The 18113-nt window shown below is 37.3% G+C and overlaps 1 protein-coding gene across 1 annotated transcript in view; it reads right to left on the bottom strand.

Annotated features, from left to right (window-relative positions):
• The window catches only part of CFAP99 (cilia and flagella associated protein 99), a 64425-nt gene that overhangs the window by 28079 nt on the left and 18233 nt on the right, over positions 1-18113 (bottom strand). Inside the window, exons 5-9 of the mRNA XM_063337063.1 lie at positions 11165-11277; positions 8829-9003; positions 4113-4193; positions 1883-1948; positions 823-882 (exon numbers count right to left, since the gene is read on the bottom strand). Of these exons, the coding sequence (XP_063193133.1) occupies positions 823-882; positions 1883-1948; positions 4113-4193; positions 8829-9003; positions 11165-11277 (495 nt within the window). The remainder of the gene's footprint in view (positions 1-822; positions 883-1882; positions 1949-4112; positions 4194-8828; positions 9004-11164; positions 11278-18113) is intronic.

Here is an 18113-nt window from a genome sequence, read left to right as displayed (position 1 = left end):
CTCAGCATTCTTTAGGATCTCATTTTGAAACTGTGATTTACAGATGCAAGATTCTTCTGTCCCTATGCTGAGTTCTTAAACTATGGGTTCACAATTCTTTTTTTTTCCTGCGGACTCTTCTCAATCCTTACCATTTTTCATAAAAACTTCTCCCTTTGGAATTGAAAACACTGTTAAGGCAATATGGTTACATTGTGCAATTACACACAACTTACCTTTCAGGGCCCTCAGGGAACCCTGACCAGCCTCACCTAGGGCCTCCACTCACACCCTCTGCTTATTGGTCCGCGAGGCCTGCTTAAGCTAGGTCCCAGCTTCAGTGCTTTCCCGTTATGCTGGAAGTAATTCTGCTCCTGGTTGTCTCTCTAGTTCTGTCTCCTGCTGTCATGGACTTGGGTTGCTGTTGTAGCCTTGTATTCTGACTGGACTTCCTGGGTAGACCTCAGACTTGACTTGTTACCTTGCTTTGTCTAAGGATGACTAGCTGTCAGCAGAACCCATCGCTTCCGCCAACCTTGTCATGTTCAGATACTGTGGCCTGGATGGTGAGGCACTGCCTGTGCTTTCATTACCTTTGACTCCTTATTTCTCTGGAGTAGCCACACTCTTTTTGCTTCCTGACCATTTCTTTGTGGATCATTAATGGTGCATAGGCCAAAATTTATGAGCCATAGACCCAATCCATCCCATTCTCCTGGCCACAGAACTTGGTGTAAAAATATGGATTCCAGTAGAGTTTGCATCACCACGGAATTTGCATGTGTGTTTTTCATTCCAAAGTTTTCAAGTACATCTGACAACGGTACCTTAAAGGCTGCTCACCTTGCTTTGGATCTTTTGAGCCTGGAATGATGGTTTACTTGTCGAACTGTCATGTGTGTTCTGCAGTTCAAACCAAAAATATGTTATTTGATTTCAGAGACAGATTTTCAAGTACTCAGCAAAAAATATTAAATATTTACCAAAAATCACTCTTGAATATTCATCTAGAGTAACAAATATGATCATAGGGGATATATTTTGGAATTTTTATATCCACAAAAACTTGCTATGTACACCCAACTTAGTGGGAATATTTAATGTCAAATGACCGACCATACAAAGGTATGTCCAAATATTGACTAAAATTTATTGACTAAAATAATGCTAGAAAAGTAACAGTGATGTTTCATTTGATTATGAAATATCACTTATGTATATGAATGTATTCAGCTCTTAACTTAAATAGATATTGGGAAGACAAAACAGGGTGTCAAAGCACACTTCATTAAATTATTAAATAGTGGTAGAATTCTACTGATGGTTATTAATTTCATTTTATGGTTTTAGCTATAGATACTGATGTGAAAGTGTTTGGTATCATGGGGATGAACACAGTGAATAGAATATGCGGATTTGGTGCTGAAATAAATATATTTCATCCATAGTTTGGTGACATAGTTGTAAACTGGGAATCAACCAAAGAAAGAATTCTGTATGAATGGGACCATTATTCCCCCAGCTTGGCTGCTCGGTGGCATAGAAGTTAATGGAAAAATAATATGTGGGTTTAGAGAAATATTGCCAGTTTGGAGACTTGTTGGAGTAGTGTAGTATCACAGGATACTGCTTGTCTCAAAATTAGGAGAATAATAAAGCAGCAGCAGAAGTATAAGAAAAAGGGGTTGTACATTATGCATCCGAAGAGGCAAATGTTAGTATATTACATCTGAAAATAATAACATGGATGTGAAATGATGGTACAGCTATAAATGATAGCACGTAATTCCAAACGCCATATAAACAAAAATTTTCAAATACGTTGAGATATCTTTAAATACTCTAGTCATTTTTCATCTTCATACTGGGGGACTTTTAGGTAAAAAAGTATTTTGTAGCATACCTCTCCCTTTTCAGACTTCATGGTTGCACACCTGAACTGGCTAGCATTTGCTTTCAGGAGCAGATCCTAAAATTAAAGCAATTAGCTTAAAGAGTATGGTACATTTAAATTCTCTAATAAGAATTTTCTGTCTCTAAAAGCCTTGCAGCCTAGACCAGTATATTAATTTGTTTCCAATGAATGAAAGTTTGACTTAGTATTTATATGAATTTTCATTCCTGATTAAAGACTTGAAATAGGCAAGCCTTGATTTTCTACATAGTTCTGCCTGGTTGTATCCTTTGCACAGGCCATCAGGCCTTTGATAGGTCTGCCCATAGGAAAGATGTTGCTTATTCAGAATTCAAATTAAAAGCCTCGTAATTATCTATGGCACGTCGGTACCACAGGTAGTAACAGTTTCCACACAGCTAACAAACAATGGCTTTGGTTTTGAGTTAAACTAGAAGATTATGATCAGGGGATCTGAGCACCAAGGGTTGCTCCAATAGGCACACACCTAACAGCAATTTCACCTGTCATTTTAAAGGGGGAAATACAGGCAGCCACGCTTCTAGTTTTTGGATATTTCTTTTGGTTGTAAAGAGTAATCTTTAATCAAAGCTGTGAAACACAGACCAGATTTTCTAACGGCATTCTGGACAGCAGCTGTCCATAACATCAGTGCTTCTATAACTGTCTGGAGTTTGGCTTCCAGTGTTCTCACTCATTCTTACAGATGCTCAGACATGGTAGTTAATAATGACAGCTATAGCTTCTGCAAAAATGCTATCAAACAAATGTAATTTTTAATACATATTTCTTTTAGGACCCAACATTTCAGCTTGTTTAGCAAACAGTCTAGGGAACTGACCTTTGCGAATGCTTTGGATGCCTTTTATAACATTCCAGAGGCGACAAAAACTGCTGTTATTGCAGCTATAATTTCTGTGGTAGTTTTCTGTTGTTCTTTGTATTCATGTATTTTCTTCACTGAAGAATGTGGCTGGTAGTTAAGTGATTTTATAGTTGTCATAGATTTTTGACAATATAGGCACTGTGATATCTTGCTTTTCCTGCTCAGTTTTTCTAGGAAGTTTGTACGCACACACATAAATAGGCGTGTGCTTTCTCCACAATATGGAAATAATAAAATGATAAAAAATAATGTATTGTTTTATAATGAAATACCAAACATAGGTAACGTGATAGGCCAGCAAAAGGAATGAAAAGTTTATCCCTCTAGAATCTATCACACATTAAAGTATTTACTATAGTTGAGGAACAGAATCCAATGCCCCTTTCACAAGGACACAAGGAGAGCCCAGAACAGTGATAAATGGACTTGTACTGGCTAGTGAAAGCTAGAGTAAGGCATTTTCAGAATGGGGGTGGGAGAGTACAGATAAAGAAGAGTCAAATAGCATGCCTTTTATCAAGCTTATACTGTTACTCAATTTGGTATGGTGATTGCAGTGTGGGGAGGAAGAAAGAAAGTGGAAGCTGACATTTAATTAATTCCCTTCCCAGGTGAAGACAACAACAATCTGCTTTAACTATGATAGGAGCTAACTCACTGAACAGGATTCATATCAAAGTTTGTATCAAATAACTAGATCTGTTTCTTTGTTTCTCCAGGCCCTCCCTTCTCCTGCTCTCTTAACACACAGACCATGTACTCTGCTTCTTTACAAATCATGATCACTTCCCACTCTCTCAGCCTGCTGAAGGAAAGAATATGGAGTCTGCACAAAAAAGAAGTCAGAATCTGCTGATATTTTAAAACAGTGGGTGATAACATGTGGTTATTTATTGGTTACTATAGAAAACAAACAAAAATATTGAACATATTTTGTATTTTGAAGCCTTAATTATTAAGTGAATACCTAAATACCCACATGTCCTGTGGGAGTAAAAGAGACACCAAACTATTTCAAGCTTGTGAAGAGAAGAAAGTAATTGTGTTTCTGCTACCTGACATGGCTACTTGCATAATTTCTTACATAGTGCTTTTATAGTGAATAAAAGGTGGACCTTGTGTCAGACAATTAATAATAAAATAAGGAAGATGGAAAAAGGGTGACAGAACAGAATAGAGGACACAAACTTCATGACTGTAGAGAAAGAGCCAGGAGGTATTAGGTGCCAAAGCAAATATGTTTCAGATAAAGTTCTAAGACTTGTGAAAATGGAAAATTACAGGAGAAACAGTTCAGAAGGAAAGACTAGAACAAGAACATAATGCACTTACTTCTGCTTTTCTCCGATTTTTTCTTTTGATTTCCTCTAGTTGCTTTTTTTCCTTTGGAGGTTTGTAGGTGCTTGGAGGAACCTATATTAAAAGGCAATAATCTCCACAATATGGGGTATAAAACATTTGAAGCAACACATTCTTGCAGGAAAAAAACACATTCACTTTGACTGTAGAACAGCTGCAGTTATTTTTAAAATATTGATTCTTTTCTATTAGTGCCAGTGTAGAAGACGTGGACAGATTCCAATTAGCTGGGACTACTCAGGCTTTTCAGTCCTGTCCAATGTAATTTAACCCCCAGACAAAAGACCAGAAAGAAAGAAAAATCTGAAACTAGTACAAGAAAGGCTAAAGAAATAATAAATTCTATAGGCCCTATCAAGGGGAAAAGAAGTTGCCAGAAGGGGAAAAATTCTGTTTGGTATCTCATAAACTTCAGCTTCACGGCACTGTCAGCCAGTCAGTGTGGTTAAGCTGTGGAGCTCTCTGGCACAGTGTGTGGTAGTAGTAACAAGTTACAGAGACTCTAAAGAATCCTTGGGAAGATAAATCCTTTGAAGTCTATCAAATACCCAGGAACTTCATTGAGCTGAAGTGGTGGCAGACTGAGATGGCAGTTGGCGAAAGCAGCAGCTATGCTTGTCCTGTCTCTGTAGTCTTCCTAGACATCTGTGTTTGTCCACTGCGGGAGAAAATACACTGGGCAAAATGAGTCTCTGCTCTGGTCTGCCATGGCTGCCCTAATATCCTTGTAAGGGAATACCAGTGGAGATGTAGATTAAATGTTTGGAGGAAGAGGACTGAGAGTGCCCTCCTAGCATCAGTCAAAGATTTGGGAAAGCGTTCACATATCAGAAAGTGCTACTGATAAAATGACCAGGAAAGACTTATCATCTGGCTGTCATATGGATCAACAGGAGACTAGGGACTGTATGGTTTTGAATTAGGCTGAAACTTCTGGGGGATTTTGGTATTTGCTTGAGCAATAAATTTTGCCCAGAAGCAAACTCTGGAAAAAGACTGGATGTCTCCTTCCTATGTGGGTGAGACTGTCTGACAGTTTACTGGACATCTGCTTAAATATTTATCTTGCTAAAAATGTTCTAGCTCAATTAGAAGTTACAGAATTAATTCAAGAATTATTGAGAAAAATCTATAATCTGTATTGTACTGGAGGTCAGTTTAGGGAACATGGGGATTCCATCTAGCTTTATTGGACTATATAAAGAGCTATGCTTTGAAAAACTCATGAATCTGAGGTACTTTCCAGTGCCTTTGCTATTTGACATCATTATCTACAGGCAAAACAAACGCACAAACAGAAGAAGCTAGCAATTAAATGCACTGGTGAGACTGCTCAAGTATTTTTGTGAGCTCTTTAAGTGAAGTAGAACTGAAAGTATTTCCCAGCAGTATCTAAGAATTTTTATTATGCTTTTATGGATGTAGAAATTAAAGCCCAGAGGATTTGCAAAGGGTTGCACAGGCAGTGAGTATCAGTTTCTTTCACTCGTCTTCCTAGTCATGCGCTTTACCTGCAAAACTGTACTCATCTGCCAGTGTAAGCTGAAAATCTCTCCTCAGAAACTGCTATGCTTATTCCAAGTAATTTAAGAAGGAGACTTTTCAATCAGCTATGTTTCAAAAATGATCTTAGCCTTGTAATTTAGCCCTCAGATGCCATGGTGATGAGTACCAATCAGACAGACAGATAGACAATACAGCAATTACCCAGTTGCCAGAAGAGGATGAATAAGTCACTATAAGTAAATGTAAATTCCAGCAGCAGAGAGATCAAAAAGGCCAAACTGTACCTACTTAATCCTAATGTGGAAAAAAAAAAGGGGTCTGGGAGTAAGAGACACCAACCTTGCTTTTCCTCTCCAGCTTTCTGGGTATCCTTTTACCGGAGGTTTATTTAGGGAGTAGGTATAACATGAATGATCACTTTAAACTTTGGTAGTCATCACTCTTCTATTTTTTCAAAGTTACTGTCATAGGATGGACAAGGGCAAGCTAATGCAATGCTATTGTATTAAGAGCTTCTACTTTCATACCTCACAAGATCATAAAGATAAATATATTGTTGGGTCTATATATTTGTGAACAAAATCCTCTGTACTGGCCAAATGAATTCACCCATTTCATTATTTTAAACAACGAAGCAAGCTCCACTCATAAAGCACTGCTGAAATAATAAAGAAAATACCTTAAAAATACACTAAATTTGGCTGAATGGTGTTACAATAACATTTCAGTGGGGACTTTTTATTTTTTTTAACTACATTATTGGTTTACAGAAAATCTAAAGATAAAATAATTGCACAATCTTATTATTCTAGTACAGTGGTGATACTAAAAGAATGGATTTCATCTGTAACTCAAGGTGAAGATATCCAAGGAAGTTAAATGTGTCCAAATGATTTTGCTTGTTATCAGGTTTAAGCACCTTGTCTCCATTTGTTTCCTTTGCAAACTTTAAGCTAAAGCCCTCATTTTTCTTTGTAGAACTGTATTTATGAATGTGTGTGTGCATATGTGCATGCTTGTGTGTGCATCCATGTGCTTGTGTGCAAAGGACAGTGGAGAGAAGAATTTATAATCTTTAGACCAAACATTTAGAGTGAAATGTTTCCTTATTAAATTTCAAATTTAAAGTGTTTTTCCTTTTCACTTAGTGTCCCCCATTTTTGATGAATGTTTATAATGATGAATGGTTATCCTAACCTTCTAGGCCTACATTGCTCCAATGAAACTTTCCAAGGTCAGTATAGATCACTGAGTAAGACAACTACCCTGCCTTCTGCAATAAGACACATTTCCAGTCCTCTCCTGTGAAGGAAGCATGTATTCAGTGTACAGGACAGCAGTACAATCCCAGCTCCTGAACTTAATGCATGTGATGCATCTCATCTCACTTTGCATTTTATCTCTACTATAGAATATAATGCAACTGAGCAGAAATAAATACCTAAAATAATAAACCTATAATCAGAATGAACTAATTTCATGAAAGGGATGTGATAATTTATCAGTAGTCATTGCTCAAAATCCAGACGCCTCCAGATGAATTCATACAGTTGTTTCGAAGTCAAGCAGTAATATGCCTGTAGTTATTGTTACCACAATAGTCCCTGGTAATATGCTACATGACAGGTTCTTTGACAGATGCATGAGAACCATGAGAAAAAAAGGATACCTCATAAAACGAGCAACTTTGTGAGAAAATGGACAAGAACATTTTTGCAGCAGATTATAGGATGCAATCTGGAATAGCTTTATTTCCGTGCATTCCTCTCAATTATATACAACTCTTCACCTTACAGTAGCCAAAACTGTGGCCTGCTTTCACTTTACTAACTCTTTCTTGCCATCTGGGCTGTCTTTTCAGTCTCTGTTCATTTCAGGATCTAAAATGGTGATACTGGCAACAATATGGCAAATTAAAGTGAAGCTTAATTTGCTGAGATAGGTACAGAAACGAGCACAACATATGTCACTACTACGCTAATGGTTTTAGATTCACACAAGCTTTTAAATTTGCAGACTTGGCCAGAATGTAAACCAAATTTAGTATAATCCTAACAACACAAATGAACTTCAGTAAATGCATCCGCATTAAAGCAAATTTATTCTAAGAGGGGCTGCAGAGCACAAAGGTACTAAAATGACAGCAATATGACTCATTCCTATACTGATCAAGTAGTTATTAAATGCAGTTTTTCAGAGCCTTGTATTAAGCTGTTTCAATGTAAAATCCCATTAACTGTATAACACACTACCATTAAATTGCTCTGCCATCCTAAGATGTAAATGGTTTCTAAGAGCATTCAACACATGTATTATTTAAAACCTGAAGTGCTAATACAAGGTGGCAGATAATGCCCAAAACTATGACTTCCAAGCTCACTTCCCACTGCATTTAAATATAGATAATTTTTGAGTCTTTATTAAGTTAGTCATAGCAGCTTGATCCCAAATCCTGTTTGCCTTACCCCACTGAGCTAACTTAAAACCAATCATGTGTCTCCAGTTTGTACCAGTGTGACTGAATCACAATCTTAGGCAATGAGTAAAATAGAAGTGTAGCATTTCAAAGATAAATCTAGTCTCATTTATACGTAAGCGATAAATTTAAACTGAAAAACCTTAATTTTAGAGATTCACCATTGATACAAATAGAAAGGAATAAAATTACACCCTCAAGGAGGAGCTGCAAACCTAGAGTCCATCACATCTCCAGTGAAATTTCTTTGCCATTAATTTTAATGAGAGTTCATCTACAAAAAATCTAAGTTTATAAAAGTTTGTAAAAAAATTTCATTTGAACGTTCTTTTCTCACCTGCTTCAGTGCATTGTCCAAAGCAAATGCCTTGCAAACCCAGAAACACTTGTATCAAAGTTGTCATCAATTTGTACCCATTTTATAGTTCTATCACCAAAAGCCACAAAACAACTACAGGAACTAACCTCTTCCTTTTTCTTTGTTTAGCTTACAATTTATTTACACAACATTCACTGAAATGAAAATAATTAGTTTGTGTTTTTTTTAGAAATCTGACCTTCAATAACACAGAATATTACAAAAATCTTTGTTGATCTGTCAAAGGCTGTAGGCTTTCTTCAATCATTTTGAAAGAGATTTCCCTATCATGATTTTTTGCACAAGCATACGTAAAACTTAGTATCTCTCAAAGCATAAAAAAACTCACAGGTTGCCTTTTTTCCAGTACTGGTATTGGCAGAGGTATAGGAATGGCACGTGGTTTGGGTACAGTCAAATTAAATTCCTCTGGCTGAGTGACCGTTGAAGTCTTGATAGTGGTAGTACGATTACTTAATTTATCTGTGAGCTGTTCAATCAGTTGTTGTACTCTGGGCTGCCATCTTCAAATAAAAACAGATTTTCCAATTTTATTTCATTTTTTTCTTTCTTACAGACTTACACAGAGTACATGAGGTTGTCATTGGTGCAAATTCTGTAATGTTTTCACCAATTCAATTTTAATAAAATTGTACTCATGATTTAGTTGGGCTGGGTTACTTCACCCCTTGATAGAAGCTAGTCCATTCAGACTACTAGTGGTGAAATAGACACTATTTTTACTGAATAAGCAACTCTGTGTCCAGTTTGTTTCACAGCAGGATCACACTATGACTCAGAAAAGCAGCTGTCATAAGCTAAGTACACACTTAACACACTTAAGACGAATAGACTACGAACAAACAGTGGTCTGAGTATTGCCACTTTTACCAACTAATAGAGCACACATAAATCAATCTCATAGCACAGGCAGTTCTAATAAAAAAATAGAAAGATGTAAGGAGTTTGGTGAATCAGCAAATGAACCGTCAATGAACCCTGTGGGGCAATCAAGATCATTTTGATTTCTCTGTGTTTGAATTTTGGCTTGTAGGAAGGTTCAGACTTCTTCCAATGAATGACAGGAAGGTGCAGAATTCAAGGTAAGACCCAAACAAGTTACCACAGGGCTAATTATGGTGACAGCTGCATGTCAGTTATTCCTCCTCTATTTGTGTTTTATCCTTAAGTATTACACATGCAATGGAGCTTTCCCAGAACTTAAAAAGCAGCTGACAATGCAAATTTACAGCTACTCGCTTATGTGACTGTTACCTTAGCTAGTACTGTCATTATGGGATGAGGCTTGCAAGTAACTTCTGTAAGTAATGCAGCTCCATTAAAATAAATAGGACTAGTTACATTAACCTCATTGACATTAGAAAGAGGAATATAAAGACATATTTAAAAGAATTTAAGCTACTGAACTGATTAAACTGATCAATGCATCCTCAGCCCTTGAGTGAAGTTTCAAAACCAGTAACGAAATATGGTCTTGAATGTTCTTGTATAACTTACTTTTACTGCTTCTAGGCAAAACACGTGTTTGTTACATTGAATGTAATTGACTGTGAAGGACAGCTCCAATAAGCTTAGTGTTAATGAAACAAGCAATAGATTAATCATCTGCCTGCCTCCATATGTACATATAAAAAGGTGTGTGGATACATGTGTGTATCTCCATCTATTCATCGCTATCTGTATCTTTATACTATTGTAAGCATACATTAGAATTACTACAGTGGAATATATGGAGACAAATTCTGACTTCAAATATATCCCTGCAGTTCCTGTGGAACTCAGCGGAATTTGGAGTATTGTAAGCCAAATCTATACAATACATTTGCCAATTTGGCATAATCTACATAGAATAAAATAATTAATTCTACTGACTTTGATATGACAGTTAGAACTAGACGCAAACTTTGTTTGCTGACATTGTTTGTAACATATTTTTGTCTAACAGTTTTTGCTGTCAGCTGGATTAATCTATCCTGCCGTGAGGAGAATGTGTGATTGCAGCCACATAGGTGTATCAATGTTATCTGTCCTGGGGGAAAACGAGAGTGAAAAAGTGACACAATAGGCTGCAGAGATACTGTTTCTCCACATTAAAATGTTCCAGTTTGGCAAGGGTTGTCATGCTACTGTATCACCACCTAACAAAGGTGTGGACACACCTGGCACTTCAGAGCATTGAAACTGTTAAATGATGCTGCAAAATAAATAATAATTTTAAAAGACTTGTTTACCTGCTTATCTAATTTGCTCAGAAGGGATTTAGTGACCATTGACATAACAAATCTGTGCATAAAGCCAAACTCAGGTAAGTCAAACATCTTTTTTCATATGCTTAATGTCATACAGATGTTGAATTGACTTATGAGGCACCAATCTAACTCTATAAGAAAATTTGAATCTTCTATTTTTTTTTTTCCAGAGTATGATGTTTGATCTATTCAGGGGCACTGAGAAACAAATGTAAAACAGCTGTGAAAGGACTTTTCCACCAGAGAACCTTGCCTCTGGGTAAGTAAAAGGGATTACTATAGTCTCACGAAGACAAGAAGGATTCCAAATGACTTCAATAGGAGAAACACTTGAACAGCACATTGAACTTTCAGGGGAAGGTTTCCCCAGCTTTTGAACTTTGAGGTGGCAACAGGCTACTTACGTACCGCTTACCTTAGCAGTGGATCAATCCAGTTCTCTTTTACATATACTGAATCGTAGAACTGACTCCATTCGTCTTTTATCCATGTGTTCAAATACAAGGTATTGAAGAAGAATCTAAGAAACTAATAATAAATTATTTCTTTTAAATATGAATACTGAATGTATGGTGTATATAAGACTACAAAAAGATAGTTGCTTTTACTACAAACACAGCTGAAGAACTTGTTTGTATCTTATCCTGTAATTATAGGTGCTTGACATTTATAGGTTCTTCTTAGTTCTGTTAGGACAGCCCCATGTCTTTCAGCCGTGTTTTGTGAAACACTAATAGATACTAAAATATTTTTAGTTGCCTAAAAAAAACTCTAGGGGCTGCAACACAGGATGTGTTGATACATTTTTAATTTGCTTCAAACATTGTGAAACAAAAGTTTTTATTCAAAATTAAAGTAAGTACTACTGCAATACACTGATTTTAATATAATTATACAACAGAGTTTCAGAGTCTAATATACCCACAATCAACTCCTGATTTTCTATAGCTAGATAATCCATGGTGCCCAGAAACATCTCAGGCCTGGCACTGCACCTGAATTACTGAAGTTCCTTTCAGCTCCCTGGGAACTGGGCAGGGAGGACTGCTGAGAACTGTAGTGACTGCTATACAATATGGTTTCTTCTTTTATTGAAATATAATTAATTGGCATATTCCCTTTAAACCAGAAGGCTGAAATTTGGCACACTAACACATTGTAGGGCTCTACATGCTGAAGAAATAGCAATTAACATTTGAACTTTTGTCTTGCTCTGGAGTTCACCAGAAGGTCAAGAGCCTTTCTTTAAAACTTGAACTGTTCAAATGGCCTTTTGAAACAGATTCTTAAAAAATGGCACTCAGATTCAGCCTGTATCATTTACAGCAATAGAAATTCCAAACTTGAACCTGAACTTCTTCATTAAAATTCTTGGAAATGAAAGTACAAGCAAGTATCACGCTGAAATAACCCCAATAATAGAAAAAAGCACACTAAATAATATACACATTATGAAACATACTGGAAAACAGTGTGCAGTCACTTGAGAAGCTTTGAATGGCAACTGCAGACCTTATTAGTTCAGACTTGGCAATAGCCCTGTCTTGGGTTGGTTTTCACAGAGCCATATAGGTCTTTGTATTGAGTTTTCAGTTCTGGAGGACTACCAAGGAGCTTCTTAATGCACATGTGGAGCCAGGCCCAAGGTAGCTCAGAGCTTTGTGAGAAATTCAGCTATAAACAATTCAAATTTGACTCAAGGTATTTGCTGCAGATGTTCAACCGGTGTAGAATGTCTGCTACTTGAAATCTATAGTCTTGATGTGCCCATTTCCAAGGAATTAACCTGTAAATTTAGTCTTATTTTCATCTATTGTGCTTTGGTAGAGTCAAAAGACTGATCAATAAATGAAGGACTAAATGAATATTACCCTCTTGGCTTCCCATTCTTGTCTAGAAACTACTGCTTTTCCACAAAATTGCAGATGCTGGCATATCAACACACCATCCAAAAGAATATTTTTCATCCCCAAAAACATGACTATAAACTGAGTTTTGAATTGTGACGAAGTTGGGTTTTTGGTGCTTCCAGATTCAGTGGAATTTGCTAAGTATATGATAAGGGATGCATTTCATCACATTGGTCTAGAAACTCATTCATTCTCCTTATGGGGAATCTTTGTCTGTAGTGCATGCATGTTGGGTTACATTTTTCACCTAACATAGTAATTTTTACTGATGTAATGTATAAATAAAATGCTAGAAATCTAGACAGAGTTCATACTCTCCAACAGAACTGATGCACTGTATATACACTACTTCTACCAGTTATCATGACAAAATTTTACATCCATGTATCCCAGCTGTATATATGATTACAGACCCAGAGAACATGTTCCCTGCCAAAGTAATCTTCTTACCTTATGGAAGGCCCTGAATATACACAAAGTTTATAAAAAATGTGTTTTTAAACCCACTTAAGCAAGTGTGTATACAGGGGTGGATTGAACATGAACTAATACACATAAAACGAGGCAGACCCTGAGGGGTGAAGCTAGTTTCAAATTTCTGGGTATTCAGAGAACTCACAGAAGTTGTTGATGTAGAAGTACTGCAGGTGGTCATTTTTAAATCCTCCAGTTTCCTTTGACTAGCTTTCATTAAGCTGAACTACTCCTCCCTCTCTGTGTCCTCAGTATTCCTCTTTTATAGCCTAGTCCATTCTCAGAGGCTTCAATCAGTTGTCTGCTACATTGCCACATGAAACTAACCCTCTGAACTGTTGTTTCAGCTCTCCCTGACTGTTTTTCTCCATCTAGGTCTTCTAAATATTTGCTGTAAGTATCTTTTACAAAGTATTTGTAACTCAACTACCTCTTCAAGGCAGATGAAACTATAATAAAGGCACACAGTGATTTCTAGGTGTTGTATTTAACAGCTGGCTATTACCCCTTGAGGCCTCCTACTGCAACACCAGTTATGTACTGGTTATCAACATTTCACACTTTATTAAGACAAATGGGCAATTATGTCATTGATAAATGCTATGATGTACTCCTATGAGGTATGAAGAATGGTTAACTGTGTAATCAGATATCAATACTGTAATGTATATATTAGTACTGGTTTAGTCACGGTCCCCAGAGAAACGCTACAATAAGGATATGCCCCAATATGCATCATGCTAGATAAGGCTTTGAATACTGCCCTGGAATGGTTATCCAAGCAATGCAGGGATTGCAAATGGCAATGCAGGATTACTGGACATCATTTCTGACCAGAGTTTGCCTGGGCTAAAGTCCAAAATCTTAGTTTTGATAATCCATATCACAGATGGTGAATGCGGGTAGAATAAGACCCATGAAGCCATAGCTTCGTGGAAGAAATGAAGAAATGGAAGAAATGAAGTCATTTCTTAACAATAGAAACTTTTGCATTTTGTGAACTGAATTGCTAGGAAAAATCTCTTATATTTCTGTTTTGTCTTTGGCCACATGTGGCACAGGTGGCACCCCCTGTATCAGCAGTCTTTGCTTTTATAGCAGCAAAATGCAGCTTGAAGTTCTCACAGATTTACGTTTGGATGTTACCAGTATCTGTTGTCTTAGAGAAGTTACTGGATAGTCATTTTTGTCACAGCATTAATCTGCTTACTCTTCTGTCTTGAACGTTCCAAGAGTTTCACTACTCACAGAACATGATAACTGAGATTCATTTCCCTTCTGGAAGTGGTGGAATTGCACCAGAAATTAATTGTACCCATTTTTACTATTTTAATGTACTCTGGCTATAGTAGGACAAGTGTGTATAATTAAAGACTGTTTTGTAATGCATTTTTACAGTTGGGCTGAATTAATACCTTGCTTTTGAGAATTTGAACATGCCCTGCTAATATTCTTAATGGATTTTTACACAGTGGGATTGTACAGATTTCTAAAAGCAAATAAAAAATGGGAAGTCTCCTCATCTGGTATTATCTTTACATCCATGTAATCATTTGCAGAGCTGAAATCCTTATATTCACAACATAAGCTTTTGGCTCTTGAGTTAAGGAAGGAACTGCAAGGAACAGCAGGTTCTGTTTCTCCATACAGATCAACGACTATCTAAGAAGCTATAATTTTGGCTGTACACACCCACAGCTATTTGCTGTAGTAGCAAAGGCAATCGAGGAGGTTCCTGTCTACTCCTCTCTTCATCTACTGATTCTTTCCCTCTTATTGTAGTTTAGTTCTTCAGCTATTGCAAGCTTAACCACCTGTAGGACTGTACCTTTCCACTGCAACATAGAAATGAAGAGGAAGGCAAGAACCTCTTAAGAAGGCTTTCCTCTGAAGAAATTGTAACGGGCAACTCTATTTAGAGGATCCTGAGGCAAAGGTGCAGAGAAAAATGTCCTAGCATGGTCTCAAGTCCTACCATTGTATGACCCAACTTGGAACTTTTTTGCCCCCATGTCCACCATGGGGCTGAACTTGTCCTACTTCTTATTGGTCTTGTCCTACAATTCCTACCTCATCATAATAGCAATTACACTACCCAGTTCTTATATAGTGATTTTCCTTTGCAGATCTCAGAAGTTCTTTATAAAGGGCTTCACTGCTGTTAGAGGCAATCAGAACAGAAACAGAACAAAACAGGTTCTTGAATGCTAGAAAGAAAACACTAGTTATTTTGCATTTTTTACAAGTCAATTATGAAATTATAAACCAGTGTATTTTCTCTAAGATACATACCCTTGAATTTTATAACAAATACAAAAAAAAATTATGTATGAAAAATACAATAGAAAAATAGGCTTGAGCTAGAAATGCATAGCTAAGTTCTTAGAAGAACAATTGTGCTAAAGTTACAAAATAGGGCATCATCCTATGGTTCTGTAATTATACAACCATAAAGTATTTTTGCACATATCATTAACATTACAGAATGAGATCTTATGATTTTCTCTTCAAGCAGAGGAACATGTGTTAGTGAGGTAGCATTATTATTCTGCATGGATATTCTGCCTAAATGAAAATATTTGAACATACATCCATCATAGGGAAACACTTTTATTTGAATGGATTCCGTCATGCAGTCCTTTAAGAGAGAGGACTACTCACACAAGTCAACATCATTCAACTGAGTAATCCATTTTATGCCATGAAGACTACTCATTTGGGTAAGGTTTATCTGCATGATTAAGAAAAATCCATCCAGCCTGCAGTGTGCAGAAAAATGTATTTTTTAATTAAAGTAAATCTATTCTAAGTGAATATATGTGAATAATTTTTCTGCATCTCAGCTGAACTCAGACACAATAGTCATCAGGCAAAATCTACAGGTCAGCATCCTGAAGGAGAATCCCAAATTTCTGATAACTTCTGTTGCTAAGGCTGCAGATCTGCCTTCTGCTGTTTTTGTCTCTGTTGCTGGGGGGACCAAATGCTGCTTCTAAATCCTCTGCTGCAGGTGCATTAATATAATCTAGCATCACTTTGGAGACAAAGAACCTCTTCTAATGCAAGAGAAGAAAACCTAGGTACCATGGTGATGAGGATCTGATAAGATACTTAAGCAAACAAAGTTACATCTACAGGGAAAAAAGTAGCAGGTGCAGACCATTGCATAATGCAGCACTTCCCTATCAGAAAAAAGTTATTCCAGACAAGGAAGTAGAAATTATCTGAAATAGAACATCAGGGCACTGACATTTAAGCCATGTAAAGGTAGGTGAGTGGAATCAACAAGAGATAACTGCCATGAAGTAGGAAAATTGCGTTGCTGGCTGAATGAGCTCAAGATGCATCCAATCCAGTGGCTTGTGTCTAAGATGTTTACCAAAGAAGGGGCTGGGAGAGCATTTTAGACAGAGTGATTTGTCTGTCCACCAGATTATGATAATTCTTCAAGCCACTTCTCTGTTCTTTCTAATGGTTAATGACATATCATTTTTGTCTCTGAAAGGAATTAATAAAAACCATTTCATAGTAAGGCCACCAAAACAAAGTGAATAAAGTGTTTCTAAAAACATTATGCAAACAATGTAACCTACTCTCTCCCTAAGTATTACAAAGCAACTGTACTTATTAAAGAGACGCTGGCATACACATGAACATTCAAAGTAATCAGTATAACAATAGACCTTAGCCTTTTGAATATTAATTGCTAAAATTTGCCTATCATCATCTCATAAATTCCACATTTGTTACTTAGACACTGTGTTTGGACTATGCTTTGAAACATCTGCATGATCAAAGTTTACATATGCTGTGTCACCAGTAATTTAATTTTTATCCTATTTACCTAAGAAAACTGGGCTTATGAGAAAGCATTGGTGCTCAGTTTATCCCTCTCCCCCTATTTACAACATATCTTTTAAGATAATCAGCACTTTCAACCATTTTGAAAGAACCATAGAATCATAGAATTGCCTAGGTTTGAAGGGACCTTTCAGATCATCTAGTCCAAACATCAACCTAACACTGTCAAAAACCACCAGGACACCATATCGCTAAGCACCACGTCCACCTGTCTTTTAAATACCTCCAGGGATGGTGACTAAACTACTTCTCTGGGCAGCCCATTCCAATGCTTGATAACACTTTCAGTGTAAAAATTTTTCCTAATGTCTAATCTAAATCTCCCCTTGTGCAACTTGAGGCCATTTCCTCTTGTCCTGTCGCCTGTTACTTGGGAGAAGAGACTGACCCCCAGCTTGCTACAACCTCCTTTCAGGTAGTTGTAGAGGGCAATGAGGTCTCCCCTCAGCCTCCTTTTCTCCAGGCTAAACAACCCCAGTTCCCTTGGCCACTCCTCATAAGGCTTGTGCTTCAGAACCCTCAACAGCCTGGTAGCTCTCCTCTGGACATACTCCAGCACCTCAATGTCCCTCTTGTAGTGAGGGGCCCAAAACTGGACACAGTACTCAAGGTGGGGCCTCACCAGTGCCGAGTATAGGGGTCAGATCACTTCCCTGGTCCTGCTGGCCACGCTATTCCTGATACAGGCCAGGATGCTGTTGGCCTTCTTGGCCACCTGGGCACACTGCCAGCTCATATTCAGTTGGCGGTTGACCAACACCCCCAGGTCCTTTTCTGCTGGGCAGGTCTCCAGCTACTCTTCCCCAGGCTTGCATAGCTGCATGGGGTTGTTGTGACCCAGAGAAGATAGAAGCAGAAGATATTTATATTCCTACAAATGTCATAAAAATTAGCAAACAAGTAGTGGAGTGAACCCCAAATCTGTGACTCCAGAGAAGAAAATGCAGGCAGAAATTTGTTGTAGTATTTTCTATTTGTCAGCAATGGTTTGGTCAGTTGCATGTAGGTTGTTGTAACAGGGCAATTAGTACATACATAACTCCAAGTGAGCAAGTGTTTTTTTGGGAAGGAGAAAAAATGATGGAAAGACAATAGGCTTGATAATCAAAGTGATAGTGG

The sequence above is a fragment of the Chroicocephalus ridibundus genome, chromosome 5 (genome assembly GCF_963924245.1).
Source record: "Chroicocephalus ridibundus chromosome 5, bChrRid1.1, whole genome shotgun sequence".
Lineage (NCBI taxonomy): Eukaryota > Metazoa > Chordata > Aves > Charadriiformes > Laridae > Chroicocephalus > Chroicocephalus ridibundus.
The sequence above is the reverse complement of the archived record's forward strand: the minus strand, read 5'-3'. Positions and strand labels throughout refer to the sequence as shown.